The sequence below is a fragment of the Rhinatrema bivittatum genome, chromosome 7 (genome assembly GCF_901001135.1).
Source record: "Rhinatrema bivittatum chromosome 7, aRhiBiv1.1, whole genome shotgun sequence".
Lineage (NCBI taxonomy): Eukaryota > Metazoa > Chordata > Amphibia > Gymnophiona > Rhinatrematidae > Rhinatrema > Rhinatrema bivittatum.
Genome location: NC_042621.1, coordinates 201,102,906 through 201,125,224, shown reverse-complemented (window position 1 = coordinate 201,125,224; position 22,319 = coordinate 201,102,906). Strand labels below are relative to the sequence as shown.

General features: G+C 44.1%; 1 protein-coding gene across 2 annotated transcripts in view; it reads right to left on the bottom strand.

The window, feature by feature from the left end:
• The window catches only part of ANK3 (ankyrin 3), a 1,160,209-nt gene that overhangs the window by 401,636 nt on the left and 736,254 nt on the right, over positions 1-22,319 (bottom strand). For both annotated transcript variants that reach the window (XM_029609754.1, XM_029609755.1), the window contains one exon: positions 16,260-16,358. In XM_029609754.1, coding sequence (XP_029465614.1) covers positions 16,260-16,358 — 99 coding nt within the window. The remainder of the gene's footprint in view (positions 1-16,259; positions 16,359-22,319) is intronic.

Genomic DNA, 22,319 nt, shown 5'->3' with positions numbered 1-22,319 from the left:
AGCTTTTCCCACTGCAGGTCCTTTAAATTGAATGCAGAGACACACGCACATGCCTAGAGGACACCGGCAGCAGCATTGGCGACATTCCAAAGCCGCAAAGATGGATGACAGTGGCGGCAACAAAGAAGTGGCAGTCAGGCGGAACCCAAGGATGGCAGCACTCAGGCCGTGGAGAGGAGGGTAGCGCGGCATTGGGGGTGAGTGAGCTGCTCATGGCCAGGTCCACGAGTGGCAAACGCAATAGTACAAAGTGATGCACTTAGGGAAGAGTAACTCAAATTATAGCTACACAATGCAAGGTTCCACATTAGATGTCTCTATTCAGGAAAAAGATGTAGGCATCATCATTGATAATTTGTTGAAATCTGCTCAGTTTGCAGCAGCAACAAGGAAAGCAAATAGAATACAAGGAATTATTAGGAAAGGAATGAAGAATAAAACAGAGAATATCATAATGCCACTGTTTTGCTTCATGGTATGACCTCATTTTGAATATTGGTGCAGTTCTGGTCACCACATCTCAAAAAACATATAGCAGAATTAGAAAAGGTACAGAGAAGGTAAACCAAATTGATAAAGGGTATGGAATGAATCCCCTATGAGGAAAAGCCACAAAGTGTTACATAGATGGCCTCAAAAGGCCTTGCATTCTGTTGAGAATGGGATGTTTTAGTGTGCCCTTGGGCCTCAGCCCGACCCCAGATGTCATGTCAGGCACGACCGAACCGAGGGTTGACGGCGTGTTCCACCATGGCAGACGGTCTTACCCTCCGCTAGGCCGGCAAACTCCAAAGCCAACAACAGGATTATGTTGGAAGTTGAATGGTCCTCCGACCATTCCGAGCCCTTTTGTACCTGCCGCTTAGATCGGCATGGAGCAGCAGGCCTGGCCTGAGGATGAGGGCAGACGGGCCTTAACACGAAGACATGACACCAAGATCGATGCTACGGCATCGCAGACGAAGACATGACACCAAGGCTGATGCGGATGGCATCAGAGACGAGGGCTGGAACAAGACATGACATCAAGGTAGTTGAGGACATGACACCAAAGCTGATGCGAAGACATCACGGACCAATGGTCGATGTGGCGGCATCAGGAACAAGACGTTGACATGATACCAAGACTGATGCAATGGCATCCGGGACGAGATGAGGAACTTGATGTCCAGACGAGACGAGAGATTGGGCGGATGGACATTGGCATTGTCTCTCAGGGCGCCCTACACAGTCCACCCGCGGGTCTGGTCATGGACCACCCTGTCCCACTGCGCGCCCTACACAGCCCGAGGAGGCTGGTCACGGACCACGCTGAGAACAGGATGAGTGCAGGGAAAAATCCAGCCAAGGCAGAACTTCGACAATGGAGCCATAAGTCGCCCGGAGCTCCACAAAGGCTGGCAGGATATGACGGCTCAGGAGCACAGGACACCAGTCCACCTGCAGGCCACTCCACACTCGGGAAAGACGTCATCCGAGGGAGTCAGGTCTGACAGGTATCAGAAGGCTCAGGAGCACTGAAGCAAACACCAAGAAGGGCAGGACACCAAGGAACCTGGGACATCAGGAAGCAGAAGATCAAGATGAGACACCAGGACACCTGGACAGGGACCTCAGGCAGGAACATGACTTGACATGATGAGACGACACGAAGAGGAGCTCCACGAAGAAGACCTGTCGGAGCTCTGGCAGGCAGGAGCCTCCAGAGTGAAGTAACTCCGATGCAGGGTGAAGACTGAAGTGACGGAGCAGTCCTTTATAGGGCTGGAGCAGGAAGTCCAATCTTAGGTGGGGCCAGCACACTTAGGTGTCTGGCTCTTTAAATCCAGCAGAGAGATGCGTGCCGGCGCCTAAGGGGCAGGAAGCTGACTGTGCAGGACCGTGGACAGGGGCCTGCACAGCATCGACGTTGAGTAAGAGCAGGGCTGGGCCTGAAGGCAGGCCACGATGACGGCAGCGGCTCCAGCTGCTGCAGGAGGCCCCAGGGGCGGCTCCAGCCGCTACTCCAGCCCGGGGATGCGGCCTCCGTGCCGCGAAGATGTTGGTGACTTCGGCGGCAATTCCAGCCACGAAGATGGCAAGGTAAAGTCCGCGGCTCGTGCCGCGGTGAAGGCAAGACACCAGGGCGGCTTCTGGGCCGCGGGAGGAATAGCAAGTCTGCGGCTCCAGCCGCATGGGAGGCCCGACTCCGGCGGCACCAGCTGCGTCGGGCAGAAGCAGTAAGAGCAGCAACATTGAGTGCCTGCTCGCGGGGGTGGGGGGGGGGGGGGGGAACGGGGACCTGTGGCAGCGATTCATAACACAGAGGTTAGAACTCGTCAGCTAGGAGAAGAGATGGCTGAAGGGAGATATGATAGAGGTCCATAAAATAATAAGTGGAGTGGATCAAATAAATGAAACTTGGTTGTTTATTCTTTCACAGGCCAATGCAATAAGATGCGCTTGCTCATATTGAGCACCCGTTTTCCTAAAATGCGCACAGCCACCTCTCATGGGTGCCCAATGCAATATTAAAATGAGCTGCCATATTAAAAAGGATGCACTAGGGATAAATTGTGTGTCCCTATCACTCAAATGCATCGGGCGCCCAGGAGACGTGGCTGTGCATCCCCATCAACCAAACAACAACTCTGCCTTTTCTGCAGGCACAGGAAAACCATAATTCCGTGGACTGGGTTTTCAGCTCAGCTCAGCTCGAACCCAGCTCACTTATGGTGAAAGGAGGGGAGGGAGGGAAAGGGAAAATCAGCTCCCAAAAAAGCACTTGATCAGAAGAAAGCAGGGAGCAGGAGAGGTGGAGCGGGATAGGGCTGCTGTTGCTGCTGCTACTTTTGCAAAGTAAACCCCACACATCATGGCCAAGCTACCAGCACCCAGCTGTTGCCATAAGCTTGTTGCACTGGAGGTGGACCCTTGGCCTGGTGCAGGATTGATACAGCCTTCTGAGGGATCCCAGAGGGTGCCTGCCACCAGGAGGCAGAGCACACAAGGAAACAGAGGTTGACTGGAGCTTCACCAATAACGGTCCGGGGGTTCCGCAGGTTGAGCCCTTGGACTCCTGGACCACCTGGGCTTAGGTGGGCCTCTGGGGTTCTCCCGGAGAGATGATGGAGAGGTGAGCTCACCAAGAGTAGAGGTGCGTGGCTGTCAGTGAACAGGCGAATTAGACTGGAACCAAGAGTACTGGAGACCAAGGGTACAAGGCAGGAACTGAAGGTCCTCCGGGTAGGATAGGCAGCGACTAATGGTCTAGCTTGAAGGTGGCTGTGGGCAGCGTCAGAGCAGGCAGGCCTTGTGGTCACAGGAGAAGCAGAGTGTCCGAATGGAGTGCAAGGGTCAAAGCCAGGGTATCCATCCGAGGGTGATCAGCCAAAGCAAAGGTCAGTTCCAGCATGTCAGTGGCAACCAGAGGTCAGTTCCAGGTAACAGTCCGAGCGTGGTCAGTGGCAAGTAAAGGTCAGTTCCAGCTATCAGTCCGAGTGTGGTCAGAGGCAAGCAGGAGTCAGTAACGGGTATCCGTCCAAGCATGGTCAGTGGCATGCTGACGTCAGTACCGAGTATCAGTCCGAGAAGGTACAACCTGGGTAATGGAACGTGGAACGTGGGACAGGAATCAGGAACAGACGCTGGAACACAGGAAAGCAGGAGCACTGGAACAAGCACAGGAACAAGGAACGCAGGAACACAGGACGGCAACTAACTTCACACAAGTGTGACGACCCGTTTGCCAAGGCGAGGAACTGAGGGAAGGGCCTCGCCTTATATACTGTGCCTACGTGAGGTCATTGGGAGGCGTCCGGGCCGAGGTTCCCGCCCTGGGCCCTTTAAATGAGGGAGCATGGGCTGCATGCGCGCCTAGGGGTGGGGCCAAGGATGCCGAGCCCCTACAGGAGCTCTGTTGTGAGGCCTGCAAAGCCGGAGGCATTTGGGACAGGCACTGGGGACGCCGAGGGCTGGCTGCTGCAGCTAGGGAGGAAGGAACGGAGCCCACAGAGGGGAGCCCGAGGTGAGCAGGCCCGTTCGTGGCACCAGCGCGGCAGGGACGCGCAAAAAGCCTTTGACGCACAGAATGACAATGCCAATTCCAGGGCTGGATTTAAGTTTGTCGCATTAACAAGTGTGTTTTGGGCGCTGGGCGATTTTTCTGCAGCAGGTCCTAATAGCCGCTCTATGTGGAATTAACATGTGATGAGTGCTATCAGTTAAGCAGCTCTTTGGGCGTGTGTTTTGGATGTGCTAATCCCCTTATTGTATCAGAAGCTAGTCTAGCATGTCCAACCTCTTGTAAACCTGTGCGCTAGGCTAGGCTAGACATACTTTATTGCATTGGCCTGTCAAAGAGGACAAAGACTAGGGGACACACAATGAAGTTACTAGGTGATACATTTAAAACTAAGAGAAAATATTTTTTTTACTCAACTCATAATTAAGCTCTGGAATTCTTGGCCAGAGGATGTGATGACAGCTATTAGTTTAGCTGTGTTTAAGAAAGGTCTAGGCAAGTTTCTAGAGGAAAAGTCCATAAACAATTTTTAAGGTGGACTTGGGAAAATCCACTGTTTATCCCAGGGATAAGCAGCTTGGAATCTATCTACCCCTTGGGATTCTGCCAGGTACTTGTGCCCTAGATTGGCCACTGTTGGAAACAGGATACTGAGCTCGATGGACATTTGGTATGACCCAGTATGGCAAGTGTTATGTTAGTATGGCAAGCCTTAGGAGTCAAAAAGATTAATACAGAAACAAAGTAAAACAAAGGTTAAAAAGATGCTGTAAACATTCCTTTGTGTTTGATTTATATGTCTATTGTTTCTAAGTTTTTCGCCTGTATAGTCAGGCACAGCCATTAGTTCAAAGGAGGCCTTTGATTATATCATATATTTTTGGAACTGAATAATTTTCTACAATCTTTGGTTCTACAATCTTTGGTTCTGACTGGCTTGACTATTGCAATGCAATTTACCTAGGCCTTCTATCTTTGACTTTGCATGCTTTGCAGGTTACCCTTAACTTGGCTGCAAGTATCTCATTGGCTCCTCTCATTATTATCACATTACACCTATTCTTGCCACATTGTAATGGCCTATCAGTAGAAGCAGGAGTTTCATTTAATATCTTCACTCTAATTTACAAAACACTAAACATTGAGGCTCCACAATACATCAGCTCTCTTTTAAAAATATATAAGCTTTAGAGGAGCCATTGCCCAGTTGCTCAGTGCCTGTTTGTTGTTCCACCATCTCATCCGATTTAACTGGCGGACTCTCGTGAAAAGACGCTTGCAGTTGCAGGTCCCACGTTATGGAATAATCTCCTGGTCTCTTTAAGAATATTTTCTGGTTTTAAAACCTTCAAAAAAGAGCTGAAAACTCATCTGTTTAAGATCTTTTTTTAAATTAACATCAACACCACAATCCCTTAGCAGTTTCTGGTCTGGTTTTATTGTTTTTGATGTATATGTGACTTTTAAGTTATATATGTTGGTTTTAATGCTGTGACTGTTTTCTATTTTGAATATTTTATTGTGACCCATTTAGAATTTTAGATAAAGTAGTATAGAAATGTTTTAATAAATAAATACATAAATAAATAAAGCTAGATGAAGTAAGAGATAGATATAGATATCTATATAGACATATATAGGCATACAATATTATAATAGTTCAAGACAAAATTAAATGTAAAAAATGTGTATATAGTCATTTTCCCTATCCTTAAATCTGACCCTGAAGATAGGTATAAAGCACGAGTTATATTTTTATTATAGCTTGGTAAAACAATCTGTCAACCCATGTCTCTAATCCAGGTATATGCCCACAGGAATTATCAGAATTTTTGCAAGTTTTTCCTGCAGTATAGTGATACTGCACTCAGTGATCAGAATCCAAACAACTTTGTCCACAGGTGAATACATGGCCTGGAGGTAGAATTTGCAGAGCCTTCATCACTTTCCCCAACTCTTTACTTTTACATTATACTTCTTAAGCTAGAAATCCGCTGCCACATACATAACACAGCAGTGAATCATATTTATTTTATTACTTTGTTTAAAACATTCATTAGTCCTACATCCAACTAAATAAGTCACAAAAGGAGTCCAAGAAAAGCAGTAACCTGAGTGAGAAAAGCTGGAAAGCTATGAACACAAATGCCCGTAGTTTGGGCAATAAAATCCCAGATCTGCAAGCCCTAATGGTGGAGGCGGACTTGAACTTTGTTGCTATCACGGAGACTTGGTTCACGGAATCTCATGATTGGGATATGGCCATACCAGGCTATAACTTGTTAAGGAAGGACAGAGAGGACAGAAAAGGGGGAGGAATGGCTCTTTATGTCAGAAACAATATCCAAGCATCTGAGCTGCATGGAAGATGGGCAAAGAAGAAGCACTATGGGCAGACCTAAAAAAAGATGATGGGGCATCCATTTTTATTGGAGTGGTTTACAGACCTCCAAATCAAATGGAAGAACTTGACAGAGATCTGGTTGAAGACATCCAAAAGATGGGAAAGAAAAGAGAAGTGGTGATTGTTGGAGATTTTAATCTGCTGGATGTAGACTGGAGAATAGGGATGTGAATCGTGTCCTCGATCGTCTTAACGATCGATTTCGGCTGGGAGGGGGAGGGAATCGTATGGTTGCCGTTTGGGGGGGTAAAATATCGTGAAAAATCGTGAAAAATCGTGAAAAATCGTGAAAAATCTAAAAATCTAAAAATCGCAAAACCGGCACATTAAAACCCCCTAAAACCCACCCCCGACCCTTTAAATTAAATCCCCCACCCTCCCGAACCCCCCCAAATGAGTTAAATAACCTGCGGGTCCAGCGGCGGTCCGGAACGGCAGCGGTCCGGAACGGGCTCCTGCTCCTGAATCTTGTTGTCTTCAGCCGGCGCCATTTTCCAAAATGGCGCCGAAAAATGGCGGCGGCCATAGACGAACACGATTGGACGGCAGGAGGTCCTTCCGGACCCCCGCTGGACTTTTGGCAAGTCTCGTGGGGGTCAGGAGGCCCCCCACAAGCTGGCCAAAAGTTCCTGGAGGTCCAGCGGGGGTCAGGGAGCGATTTCCCGCCGCGAATCGTTTTCGTACGGAAAATGGCGCCGGCAGGAGATCGACTGCAGGAGGTCGTTCAGCGAGGGTTCCGGCGCCTCGCTGAACGACCTCCTGCAGTCGATCTCCTGCCGGCGCCATTTTCCGTACGAAAACGATTCGCGGCGGGAAATCGCTCCCTGACCCCCGCTGGACCTCCAGGAACTTTTGGCCAGCTTGTGGGGGGCCTCCTGACCCCCACGAGACTTGCCAAAAGTCCAGCGGGGGTCCGGAAGGACCTCCTGCCGTCCAATCGTGTTCGTCTATGGCCGCCGCCATTTTTCGGCGCCATTTTGGAAAATGGCGCCGGCTGAAGACAACAAGATTCAGGAGCAGGAGCCCGTTCCGGACCGCTGCCGTTCCGGACCGCCGCTGGACCCGCAGGTTATTTAACTCATTTGGGGGGGGTTCGGGAGGGTGGGGGATTTAATTTAAAGGGTCGGGGGTGGGTTTTAGGGGGTTTTAGTGTGCCGGCTCACGATTCTAACGATTTATAACGATAAATCGTTAGAATCTCTATTGTATTGTGTTCCATAACGGTTTAAGACGATATTAAAATTATCGGACGATAATTTTAATCGTCCTAAAATGATTCACATCCCTACTGGAGAATCCCTTCTGCAGAATCTAACAGTAGTAGAGAGATAGTGGATGCCCTGCAAGGGTCTCTGTTCAAACAAATGGTAATGGAGCCTACGAGGGAGGGAGCTATACTCAATTTAATGCTCACTAATGGAGAAAATATCTCTATTGTCCAGGTGGGTGCTCACCTCAGCACAGGTGATCATCAAACAGTATGGTTTCATATCGCAAATAGGATACGGAGAAGTAGCATGAAGACCCGAGTTTTGCAGTTCAAAAAACGGACTTTGATGAAATGGAGAAGTACCTGGAGGAAGAACTAGAAGGCTGGGAGAACAAGAGAGATGTGGAACAACAGTAGACCAAACTAAAAGGAGCAATTACCAAGGCAACTAATGTATATGTTAGAAAAGTAAAGAAAAGCAAGAGAAAAAAGAAAAGTATCCAGTTCTCAAAGGAGGTGGCTGTTAAAATAAAAGCTAAAAGAACAGCATTTAAGAAATATAAAGGATCCCAAAGGGAGGATCATAAGGAAGAATATCTGGTGGAATATCTGAGGGAGACAAAGAAAGTAATCAAGACGCAAAAAGTCAAGCAGAAGAAAGGATTGTCAAAGAGGTAAAGCCTTCACACGGTTAATGCAACTCCAACATTGCTCTCTGCTTCAACAGCAAGGGGAAATGTGGAAGAGGATTTGCATTCAGACAACAACCAACAAGGACTGAACTACACAATCCGGGTAAACAAATAAGCATGGGGGGTAGCTTGCTTATCGCGGCGGTTACTACCCTAAACCAATTAAGCCTGATACTTCACTTTGAATGCATATACAGCATTGCTCTCTGCTTCAACGGCAGGCAGAAATGTGGAAAAGAGGATTTACATTCAGACAACTTCCAACAGGGGCATTGATCTGTGCAGTCTGGGTAAACAAGCATCGGGGTAACTTGCTTGATGCGGCGGTTACTACCCTTAACCATTAATCCTTATGCTTACCTTTGATGCAACTCCAACATTACTCTCTGCATCAATGGCAGGGGGTGGCAGGAAATTTGAATCAAACAGTTACTAACAAGGGCCCTGAACTTGGTGTTATGCGTGCTGGCCGCGGCAGACCCACGGTCCGGTCCCCTCACCTCTCTCAGTTGAATCCAGTGCCTGGTTCCTCGTCCCTGGCAGCGGTGGGCCGCTGGCTCTGTCCTCGGGCTGCCCCCGGTGCCTCCGGCTCAGCTACGGATCCCTGTGCTCCTGCTCTGCGTTGGACCTCTCTGCGTGGCCCGCGGAGAGACGCCACCATCCAGCGCTGCGCCCCTCCCTAGGTGCGCGCGCATCACTGAGACTTATGAAGGGCCCGTGGCAGGAACTTGGCCACGGCCCCGGATGATGACATCAATGGAGCTCCGGTACTTAAGCCCGGGCTCCGCTTCCTAGGATTGCTTTTGCAACAGGTCTCCACACTGGTCGTGTACTTGTTGCCTCCTGGTGATCCTCCCTGCGTTCCTGGTTCCTGTTCTTCATGTTCCTTGTTCCAGTTCTCCTTGCTCCTACATTCCTGACTCCTTCTACCCTTGGACTGTTTCTTCAGACACGACCTCTGCTTTGCCTGACCACATCACTGACTCTCTCCAAGCCCAGACCTCTGGTTTGCCTGACCACGTCACTAATTCTCTTCAAGCCTGGACCTCTGCTTTGCCTGTTCACGTCGCTGACTCTCTCCAAGCCCAGACCTCTGCTTTGCCTGACCACACCGTTGCCTCTCTCCAAGCCCGGACCTCTGCTTTGCCTTACCATGTCGCTGACTCTCTCCAAGCCCAGACCTCTGCATTGCCTGACTATGCCGTCGTCTCTCGCCAAGCCCGGACCTCTGCATTGCTTGACTACGACATTGACTCTCTCCTTGTCCAGACCTTAGCCTGTCTTGCCACTGCTTCTCGATTGCCCCCAGGCCTGATTCTAGCTTGCTTCATCTGTCTACATCCTGGACTTGGCCTATTCAGGCTTCGGCCTGTTCTTGCTCGGGCGCCTCCTGTCTGACTCTGTTCCTATTGGCGCCCGGGTCTCCGGGACTCCACCTTGTACAGTACAGACTTCTTCTCATCCCTGTTGCTGCCTCTGGGCTGACCCTTCGATCCACCCATCGACGATGACATACGGAGGCCCACCTAAGTCCAGCTGGCCCCGGTACCCAAAGGCTCTACCCGCGAGGAACGAGGGCTGGTATTGGTGAAGCGCCAGTCGGCCTCCATCCTTCAGCCCACTCCGCCTGCCGATGGTATGGGAAAATAAACTGAAGAGTAGTAAATCACCTGGACCGGATGGTATACACCCCAGAGTTCTGAAGGAACTAAAAAATGAAATTTCAGACCTATTAGTAAAAATTTGTAACTTATCATTAAAATCATCCATTGTACCTGAAGACTGGAGGATAGCAAATGTAACCCCAATATTTAAAAAGGGCTCCAGGGGCGATCCGGGAAACTACAGACCGGTTAGCCTGACTTCAGTGCCAGGAAAAATAGTGGAAAGTGTTCTAAACATCAAAATCACAGAACATATAGAAAGACATGGTTTAATGGAACAAAGTCAGCATGGCTTTACCCAGGGCAAGTCTTGCCTCACAAATCTGCTTCACTTTTTTGAAGGAGTTAATAAACATGTGGATAAAGGTGAACCGGTAGATATAGTATACTTGGATTTTCAGAAGGCGTTTGACAAAGTTCCTCATGAGAGGCTTCTAGGAAAAGTAAAAAGTCATGGGATAGGTGGCGATGTCCTTTCGTGGATTGCAAACTGGCTAAAAGAAAGGAAACAGAGAGTAGGATTAAATGGGCAATTTTCTCAGTGGAAGGGAGTGGACAGTGGAGTGCCTCAGGGTTCTGTGTTGGGACCCTTACTATTCAATATATTTATAAATGATCTGGAAAGAAATACGACGAGTGAGATAATCAAATTTGCAGATGACACAAAATTGTGCAGAATAGTTAAATCACAAGCAGATTGTGATAAATTGCAGGAAGACCTTGTGAGACTGGAAAATTGGGCATCCAAATGGCAGATGAAATTTAATGTGGATAAGTGCAAGGTGATGCATATAGGGAAAAATAACCCATGCTATAATTACACGATGTTGGGTTCCATATTAGGTGCTACAACCCAAGAAAGAGATCTAGGTGTCATAGTGGATAACACATTGAAATCGTCGGTTCAGTGTGCTGCGGCAGTCAAAAAAGCAAACAGAATGTTGGGAATTATTAGAAAAGGAATGATGAATAAAACGGAAAATGTCATAATGCCTCTGTATCGCTCCATGGTGAGACCGCACCTTGAATACTGTGTACAATTCTGGTCGCCGCATCTCAAAAAAGATATAATTGCGATGGAGAAGGTACAGAGAAGGGCTACCAAAATGATAAGGGGAATGGAACAACTCCCCTATGGGGAAAGACTAAAGAGGTTAGGACTTTTCAGCTTGGAGAAGAGACGACTGAGGGAGGATATGATAGAGGTGTTTAAAATCATGAGAGGTCTAGAACGGGTAGATGTGAATCGGTTATTTACTCTTTCGGATAGTAGAAGGACTAGGGGACACTCCATGAAGTTAGCATGGGGCACATTTAAAACTAATCGGAGAAAGTTCTTTTTTACTCAACGCACAATTAAACTCTGGAATTTGTTTCCAGAGAATGTGGTTCGTGCAGTTAGTATAGCTGTGTTTAAAAAAGGATTGGATAAGTTCTTGGAGGAGAAGTCCATTACCTGCTATTAAGTTCACTTAGAGAATAGCCACTGCCATTAGCAATGGTTACATGGAATAGACTTAGTTTTTGGGTACTTGCCAGGTTCTTATGGCCTGGATTGGCCACTGTTGGAAACAGGATGCTGGGCTTGATGGACCCTTGGTCTGACCCAGTATGGCATTTTCTTAAGCTTGCTGAGCAGACTGGATGGGCCAATTGTTCTTTTTCTGCCGTCATTTCTATGTTTCTATCACCTACCCTCCACAGGCCAGGAACTGCCCACTTGAAACAATGTACAAAATTTATTTGGATTCTTATATATGTGCATCTTCCCTCTACTATTAGAAGACTATTTTAATTTGATTACATTGAAAGAGCAAGGTGAAAATCGTGAAATGTGTCACTCTCTGGTAGCCCAATATCCAAAACCCATCTGCTTGTATTGCTAAAAGCAAAAGCATGAGCAGATTTTTTAAATTATCAACTTGCTGCCTGCTTCTTGGCTCTGTTGCTTCCTCTTTCAATCTTGCTCCTAGGTCTCTTGTTTTTGCCTGCTACGCTTTATTTTATAGGTACAAATTTATAGACAGAACAAGTGATTTTGAGGGTAACTCGAAAATTAACTGGCAACCAATGAAGGCTAGAGAAATATTGTCCCCAAACTTGGCACTGGAGAATATTTTCACTGCAGCATTTTGGAGTCATTGAAGACAGTGCAGATATTCTTAGGTAACTCAGCCAGGAGGCTGTTGAAATAATCTAATCTAGTCAAGTCCAAGTCTTGTATAGCTCCTCAACTGACCTTTGCCCAACTAAGGGCTAGCTTGCCAAATCAAATACAGCAAAGAAGAACAAGTATGGCAAATCTTATCAATATGCAGTATCATTCACATATTGCTATTCAGAATCAGCATAACCCCCAGATTCTTAACTTAGGTCCTCATCGGAAATTATGTTTCATATGTCTGGCTTACTACGCTTATCCCATAAAAGCCAGAACACTTCAGTCTTGGGCATGTTAAGCTGTAACTGATTCTTGCTAAGTCAATTCTCTATTACATTTAGGCATTCGATCAAATTCTTCAGAGCTGCTTCAGGGTTAGAGCCCAATGAAATATATTGCTGCAGATCATCAGCATAAAAAAGTATTTATTGGAAAAGATCTAATAAGCTGTCCCAAGGGAAGCAGATACCATCTGAAAGGAGAGGGGGGGGGGGGGGGGGGGGGGGGAGAGTAGAACCCTGGGCCACTTCAGAGGCCATGGATCAGGGGAAGACTGAAGTTACCCAACAGAACAAACTGAGTCCTATCATACAAATAGAAAGAGAACCAGTCCAGAATGCCAAGATAAAGCAAGTCAAAAGCTGGGGTGAGGTTCAATAAAATCAACAAACTATCCTCACCTCTGTCTCGAGCAAAGTGAAGGTCTTCTGACAGAACAACAGTGTGGTCTTGGTACTATGAGTCAGCCTAAAGCCTTAATGAAACTGTCTTTTCAATAATTTTTCCAAGAAATGGTAAGTTAGCTATTTGCCAATAATTACTACCATCCTCAGCATCTAGCATAGGACAAATTATAGACAATTATGAACTTCAAGAAACAAACTCTGTTGAAGAGTTATATTATTTAAGCAAGACAAGCCCACTCACCCTTGCCTGTATAAGTTAACCAATGAGGAAGAACATGGGTTAAGCAAACTTTGTTATAGGCCGTATAAAACCTAAAACATGATCTACTTGCTTAGCACTGACCTGCTGAAAACCTAAAATATGGCAAGCAGTCCCCACATTAGCTAGTAAGAAACAGTCAAGATTGATATCTGGACTGCTAACATTAACTGTTCTATTCCAACTCTTGCCTAATCTTTGCCACTTTCCCTCTGAACAAATGCAAGAGAACCTCACAGCAATCAATAGAAGATGTAGCTGAAGTCACTGGTGGTCATAGATTCAACTATAAAAGTCTGCTGTGGGGCATTCACAAATTCTTCAATTTGAGCCATAAAGTATGCCATGCTAACAGATTTTATTTCTTGCTAATATACTAGCTGTACTCTCCATTGTAGCTTATCTAAATCACTACTAGTTTTACACATAACCTTTCCAAGCTCCTATTTAATCTCTTTGTTTCTCTAAGATGTCTAGAGAACCACAGAGATTTATAAAAAGCCCAGACCAAACAGGTCCTTCCTGGGGCAATGATATCAATTCGATTGCATGGCATATTCATAGTTCCACACTGAAACTCTCTCTTCAGCATGCTATGTAGAAGCTTCTCCTCTAAATCTTGGAGTTCACTGACCAAACTAACCACATTTAAAGAATCCAACAGGCAAAATTCTTTTAACTTACCCTCCTTTTCCATTCTCACAAAGTTGAAATTCAGTTTAAAATGAATCAAAAAGTGATCTGTCCAAAATTGTGGTAAAATGAAACAGATTTGTAACAGATATTCTCTCTCTATCTGCTGGAAGAAATAAAAAAAATCCAGTATATGGTTCACCTGGTGTATGGGTTCTTGGATTTACTGTGGGAAGCCCATGGAGGAAGTGGCATCCAATAATATACAACTCAAGCCAGAGTCAGAGGTGTCACTGAATGCATTAAACTAAGGTTTGCAGGCTAGAAAAGACCCATCACCACATTTTATGTAGCCCGCCCACCCACCCGTATTCAGCACTCCATTATCTCCAGCCCACCAATGCCATCCTCAATATGCCTGCCTGACATCACTGATTGCCCAATGCCACATATATCAGGCAAACTGAAGATGGCTCTGGTACAGGGAGAGAGGCCCGAAGCTGCCAGTGGAGCCTTCCCACTGGTGGCTGAAGAGTGGGAGAGGTCCTATGTCTGCTGGTGCAATCCATCCCATTGGCAGTTGAAGAATGGAAGAGGTCCCTGGGCCACCGACACTCCATCCTGACAGTGAGAATCTAGGACCGCTGGCAGCCAAAGAGTGGAAGAAGACCCCAGGAGTGAGAATGGATGAGAGAGAGGGGGAATATATGCTTGAGAAAAAGAGAGGAGAGAGCATGTATGTGAGAGAGAGGACGTACGAATGAGAGAGAAAGAGCGTATGTATGAGTGAAAGAGAGAAAAATGTATTTGACATACACATACACTGCAAGGGGGAACATCCCCTTGACGAGTCCCAAGGGGGTATCTTTCCTCCCAGCCCCTAATACAGATAAGAGCCAGTAATGTGGCCCCAGTTTAAAAAAAGTATTTTGCCCACCCCTGCATTAGTCTCCAAAAATGAACAACCTGATGCTAAAGATGGAGACCTCTGCTATTAAGTCTAATAATCCAGCCATTGAAAGAGTGTATCCATCTGGAGCCTGGTAAATTAGTAACATATTTATGTGCTTATTTATCTCAGTCGTTTCTAATAAGGCTTCAATCACCTGTATCAGTTGTAGAGAAACCTGCATTAATTCTTGAGAGGACTTGTAAACAACAACCACACTCCCTTTTTCTCCAGATTAGATTGGTGTAAGTCTGGAGGGGCGAACTGGTTCATGTTTATGCTTTCGGCTTCTTAAAACCAAGTTTCAGTGATACAAACAAGCCAAAAATTACAAGGACTTGTAAACTATGCAATTTCCTGCTAGTGGAATGGGAGTTTACCAAAATAACCTCTAAAGTCCCATAGTACCTGGATATATTACATATCTAATTTATAACCTGTGATCAAAATAAAACAGGAACACAAACATCAGATGAAGGAGAATAACAGGATGTGATTTGGAGGCATAATGACCATTACCCAACATTATAGGGATGTGGTTATTATGACCTTCAGTGGAATAATTTAGCAATTGGACAGGTAAAAGCCTGACAATTCTGGGCCAGTGCTGAAAATCAAGCCATATCACCCTCCCTCTGAAATAACTGGCATAGACTGCAGCAGAAGGCTGGCCCCACCAAGGCACATGTTAAAAAATAAAACCCCCAAATCCAGCCAAAGAACCAATGTAAAACAAACGAGACTGCCCTCCAAACAGGTCCTCTGGACACCAAGACATGCCTCAGATCCATGCCTCCTTGCTGTTATACTGAGAATCTTCATGCTAGTGCCCTGATCTGTATGGGTTCAAGATGCAGAGGAGGGGGCTGAACAGGAGCAGCTGTCAAAAACGTTCCATGTCAAAAATACATTCGAGCATAAAATACAAATCAGAATGAAAAAGCAGATTATATGACTCTGTGTACATTAGCCTGCGACTCAATTATTTAAAAAAAAAAAAAAAAAAGGTTGCTAGTATTGCTGCTTTATTTCTATGAAAACTAATACAATGTTATACCATAAAAAGTCTGTGTCATTCATTCTATGTTGTGGTCTGGTGACAATAAAATCCAGTTAACATAGCCATAAATTATTTGCAGAAGAAATATCATGCAATCAAACTGTAAATGCCGATATGTTAATTTTTAGCTGCATCCAAGTTTCAGATGTTTGAGAAAATGTCACTTCAGAACCCTGTGGGGGCAATAAAAGAACATTTCCAACACCGTTCCTTCCCGCTCCCTGCAGTTTAACGAGGAGGCTGCCTGTGTTTCAAAACATGGCGGCTGTTGTCCCTCTTGCCCCTTAGACTCCAAAAATTAAAGGCATAACAATATGCATGTTGTCTTCCCAGTTGTGAGTTTTCCTTCGTACCATATGATAAACGGTAACACACTGCCAGCAGCGAGCACAATTATGGGCATTGTTTACATAAATAAGCAGAGTCTTCTCAAAAAATGTGTGCCAGGTAGGAGAAAGGTCTATTGCCCACAGGTATACATGATAACAGAGCTACTCACTAATCAAGTCTTTCTTGAGCTTGTGATATTAATCCTTACCCTGGTTTTGGCATCGATTTTGGCTCCCCGGTCCAGCAGCAGTTTCACCATATTGGCATTCCCTCTCTTTGATGCAACATGCAGTGGAGTAATATCATTCTGTCAAAACAAATTATAGAATTTACCTGTTTTGGTATTTATATAGTGTTGCAACCCAGTGCACTTCACAACAAACGATGCAATTTGTCTCTGTCCCAAACGGCTTCTAATCTAAATGAGTACCTGAGGCAATGGGAGATAAAGGGGCTGATGCAATAAACTGCACCGTGCTCTAATGGGTAACGGTTACCGTTTGCATTCACAATTTAGCAGGAATGAAACCCTGCAATAATTTGCTTGATCATGGTTGTGCTACAATTGGGATAATAAGCTGATTAGCTCTTATTCAACTATGTACTTACCTGCATAATTGGTGCTACATTTAATGCAACCTGTTACTATGATATATTTATCTCCACATGGCAGGCTCACGTTAAGGATTAGTGCACTAACTTCCCATGGCAATGATCTTGCTAGCGTCCGACCACTGGAGGGAAACACAAATAATGCTCTCCCTCCCCACAATACAAGGTCCCCATTCCAAAACCTCCAAACAAAGCCCTCCTTCTGGCTCCCCTCCAAATCTATATCCCACTTCAGTCTGGTTGGCGGGTCAACATGAAAAACGCCAAACAGCATCCTTCATGAAGAGAATGGCAAATCAGCCAAAGGGAGGTTATCGGTTCTTCTCCTTCTGCTGATCTGCAGTGGTTTTTGGTAGAGTGGGGGTGCTAGAATGGGGGTTTTGTGTTGGGGTGTTTGTATTCGGGGAAGGGGGATCAGGGGCAGAGAGGCCTTGCATGCTTCAGTACCTCCCCCTTATCAGATCCCTATTTATATTACAAGGCCTAAAATCACAGGGCCAGCCAAGAGGGGGGTCTACTAGCAGTAGAGCCTGATGGGTGCACTTGCTTTAAAGTGGCCATTTCAATGCTAAATTTGAAAGGTTAGTCAGGATAACCTTACAAATTTAGCACAGCTTAGTTCATTGGCCCCAAAGTGACTTGCCCATGGTGCTAATGAGTGTCAATGGGAGGATATGAATACCACACTCCAGCTCATTCCTTTAGCCACTGGGCCAGCCCCCTCTTCGTGTGATGTTAGCTCCTCTAGTCACATCTCATGTTTGTCCAATAGATTATATGTTGACATTTCACTCGGACATTGATCATAATAATGTCAGGCCAACCTGTGCCCTCATTTTTAACAGAGGTAAAAAGAAAACACAGGTAGAGCATAGGCTCCACTCTGAAAAGGGTCATTTGACTGGCCCAGAAGAGGGGGTCACTAGGGGTCAAGATTCTTCTCTTGTGAGAACATTTGTACAGACATTTATGGTTTTTGCTAACAGAACACATTTTGTAAGCTAGATCATCTTTGTCACAGATCACATTTTTTTGATTTACTGCAAATATATATCCTTACTAGAGGAAGCAGAATTACATTCTGGAACAGGATCTGACAGTGTGTTAGAAAGGATCTCTTGTGAAGTGATTTTAAGTACAATACAGGTATTAAATCTTATTATTACTACACTGCCCTTCCTCTAGCCATTCTGAATGCAATATTAAATCAACGTTGCAAGCATTTTATGATGTAGCACCACAACATATTATAACAACTCGTTTTCTACCACAGAAATCAGCATTCTCCTAGTATAACATGTCCAGAAGAGTTCAGCAATTACTGCAATGCAATTAAAAGTTTGCACATAAAAAATCTAATTTTAATAGCTAAATGTGAAGCCTCTGCCTCAGTTACTGACACATATGGCTTTAACTACTGGTTCTCCCAGTTCTTCTGTTATAATTTTAATCAATAAATGTTCCCGGCTCTCGGCTTTCTTGTATTTCTGCTAATGCTTAAGTGAGATGTTTTCAATTATTTTTCAACTTAAAATGTGCTGCAACTCCTGTAATACTCTCGTTTCACCTCCTATGATACAAAATTATTGCTTATATTGAAAATCATCTGTAATTCTCTGCTTCAGGACTCTGCTATGATACAGTTATTGGCAGGCCAATTTTCAGCCAAGGCTGAGTACCTTATCTAGGATGCCACCTTTTGGCCATTTAGATTTAGGTGAATCCTGGTCTCAAGCTTGGTATCCTGCATCGACAGGCAAGTTTTTAGGGCCTTATTTACTAAGCAAAATGGAAGAAAACCTTTAATATATAGGTCCCTTAACATGGCTTAGTAAATCAGCCCCTTTATTTGCATGAATAATCATATGTTCCATATTCAGTCATTGTTCAGATAGCAGAGCTAGCCAGATACACTTACCCGGTTAACTCTGGAGGTATATTCAATTGTGCAGCCTCACTGTTTAATAAAGTCAGCTATCTTAAAGTTAGCCAGATAACTTTATTCGGCTAATTTTAGGACAGCTCTTTGGTACAACTAGACTTAGCCAGATAAGTTATCCAGCTAACTCTGAATATGACAGTAGCTGGATAACTTATCCGGCTAATGTAAATCCTTCCCGAAACACTTCTGAGTTATCTGACTAATTGCCTCTGAATATGGACATCTTCATGCAATGTTGCACAATTTAAGTCAATAGTTTCAATTGAAAGGAACAGGTAATTAATCATTCACTAATTTACATAAGAACATAAGATATGCCATAATGGGTCAGACCAAGGGTCCATCAAGCCAGCATCCTGTTTCCAACAGTGGCCAATCCAAGTCACAAGCACCTGGCAAGAACACAAACATTAAATAAATCTCAAGCTACTACTGCTTATTAATTAATAGCAGTTTATGGAGTTTTCCTCTAGGAACTTATCTAAACCTTTTTTAAACCCAGTTACTTTAACTGCCACATCCTCTGATAATGAATTCCAGAGCTTAACTATGTGCTGAGTGAAAAATAATTTTCTTCAATTTGTTTTAAATGAGCAATTTTCAGCAAATTATTTTGTGGGACTTCTCTCCAAAACAGATTTAGAACTTTCCTCTTCTATAAAACTTGTTATATAGATTATTTAAAGGAACTAGAAACTCCTTGCTTCATTATCTCTGAAATGGTATGCAGGTGAGGAAAATCAACAAAGGAGCTGTGAGTTTTGGTAGGATGAGGTTTATTCTGGTTTGCTCTCGTGCCTATTTCATTAAGAACATAAGAATCTGTCATACCGGGTCAGACCAAAAGTCCATCCAGCCCAGCATCCTGTTTCCAACAGTGAGCAATTCAGGATACAAGTTCCCGGCAAGTACCCAAACATTAAATAAATCCCATGCTACTAATGCCAGTAACAAGCAGTGGCTATTTCCTAAGTCAACTTGATTAACAGCAGCTTATGGACTTGTCCAAACCTTTTTTAAAGCCAGCCATGCTAACTGCTTTACTATATCATCTGGCAATGAATTCCAGAGCTTAATTGTGCATTGAATGAAAAAGAATTTTATCTGACTTGTTTTAAATGTGCTACTTGCTAACTTCATGGAGTGCCCCCTAGTCCTGTTATCTGAAAGAGTAAATAACAGATTCATATTTACCTGTTCTAGTCCTCACATGATTTTATAGGCCTCTATCATATCCCCCCCTCAGCTATCTCTTCTCCAGACTGAACAGCCCTAACCTCTTTAGCCTTTCCTCAAAGGTGTGCTGTTCCATCCCCTTTATCATTTTGGTTAACCTTCTCTGTATCTTCTCCAGTCAACTATATCTTTTTTGAGATGTGATGACCAGAAATACACACAGTACTCAAGGTGCAATCTCACCATAGAGCGATATAAAGGCTTTATGACATTCTCCATTTTATTCACCATTCTCTTCCTAATAATTCCTAACATTCTGTTTGCTTTTCTGACCACCACAGCAAACTGACATAACGATTTCAATGCATTGTCCACTATAACGCCTAGATCTATTTTCTGGTTCCATGCTCTTGTTCACAGTTCAGATTCCCTGACTACATGAATCGATATCAGAACATAAGAGACACTATGGTGGGACAGACAATGGTCCATTGAGTCCAGCATCCTGCCTTTGACTATGGCCAGCCCAGGTCACCTGGAAGATCCTAGCAGCAGATTCTAACAGAAAAGCCCATTCCCTATTGCTTTCGCTCAGAAATATGAGTGGAAAAACTGTTCTATCTAGCTAATAATTGTTTATTAATCAGTCTTACAGAAACATTTACAAACTTTTTAAAACTCAACTATATTAATACCCTGACCACATTCTATGGCAACACATTCCATACCTTAGTTTTCATTGACTGAAAAAATACTATTTATAATTTGATTTAAATCAACTACTTGTTAGTTTCATGGCATATCCTCTAGTCCTAGTATAGATAGATAGATTAAATAAAGGTTCCCCATTTGACACAACTTATGATTTTGTAAACCTCTATCATATCTCCTTCTCAGACTTTTCTTCGCCAAGCTGAAAAGCCCTAACTTGTTAAACGTTTCCTTCTAAGGGAGCCATTCCAGCCCCTTTACCATTTTTGTTGCCTTTCTCTGAACTTTTTCTACTACTGCTATATCTTCTTTGAGATACAGCAACCTCAGTTGCATACAATACTCTTGGTGCAATTGTATCACGATCGATACAGGGGCATTATTATACTGCATTGTCACTGGTGTGCTGCAAAATTCAGAATATTGAGAAAAGTGCAGTATGCAGCCTGACAACTACATGTACAGTGCTAAAGAAAGATTTGTATTTATTTATTTATTTATAATTACTTATTAATAACCTAACTGAAACAATCTTCTTAGGTGATATACAAAGTTAAAATAGAAAATACATCAATATTGTAGTATATATAATCCATCCTTGTCCTAATATAAATATCTATCTTATTGCTATAAATCACCAATCAGCGGGATGTTTTTAACATAGTAACATAGTAATGACGGCAGAAAAAGACCAAAATGGTCCATCTAATTTGCCCAGCAAACTTCCCAATGTAGTAACTGCCGCTCCGTGCAGGTTACCCCCATGTCTCTGTTAAGGGTAGTAACTGCCGTTCTGTGCCGGTTAACCTTTATTTATTCCCATCCTCTAGCCTTTAGGGATCCACAGTGTTTATCCCATGCCCCAAAACCTTAACAGGTCCCCTGTTCTCTCAAACTTGATGGTAAGTTATTCCATAATTATGGAACCATATAAGAGAAGGATATAACTTGTAATTGTGAATGCCAAAATGTTTTTGCTATGTGGATCTGTAACAACTGCTTTATGATGACCGTAAATTTCTACAGGTCATAGGCCATCACTCTCCCCCTAAATCACAAAATATATTGGTGGTGTCAATACTTTTCCCCTTCTACTACTATCCAGACAGGTGCTGATCCACAGTGAGGAACTGGTTCAGTATGAAAGATGTCTACAAATTTGATGCCCTCAGCAAACAGGTAGAAGAACACCAGAGAAAATTATGTGGCAAGTCTGAGAAACTGCCTATGAAATGAAGACTACTTTAATGAAATGCTTATCAAAGATGGAAAACTCAAGTAGAAGGGAAGGTAAAACTGGACCACAAGATTGCAACTGGATCCACATTACTACAGTCATTAGACTCTACATCCCAACTCCAATTTCCTTCAAGCTGAAAAACTGTGAAAATCACAGGTAAATAAAACAAATTCTTGCATAAAAATGGGAAAAAAAGGGTAACATCTGGAAAACTATATACACTAATGCTTATAGTATGGAAAATAAAGTCCTGGATGTAGAGGCAGTCATGGAAATGGATGTGGTGGTTATCGTGGAAATATGATACACAGAAAACCATACTTTGGGCATAGTTATAACAAGCTAAATTTATTCAGGAAGGACAAGGTAAAAATAAAGGGAGGTGGAATGGTGCTATACATAAAAAAATATTATTAAAGCAACAGAATTTCTGGGCTTATGTGGTAAGAAGGAGGCTATGTGGTTAACTGGAAAGAGGGAATGGAACATCGCAGACAGAAGAAATGGATAGAGATTTAACGGAGGATATTCACAAAATTGCTATGAAAGGAGAAGTGCTACTGCTAGGCGATTTCAATCTGCGGATG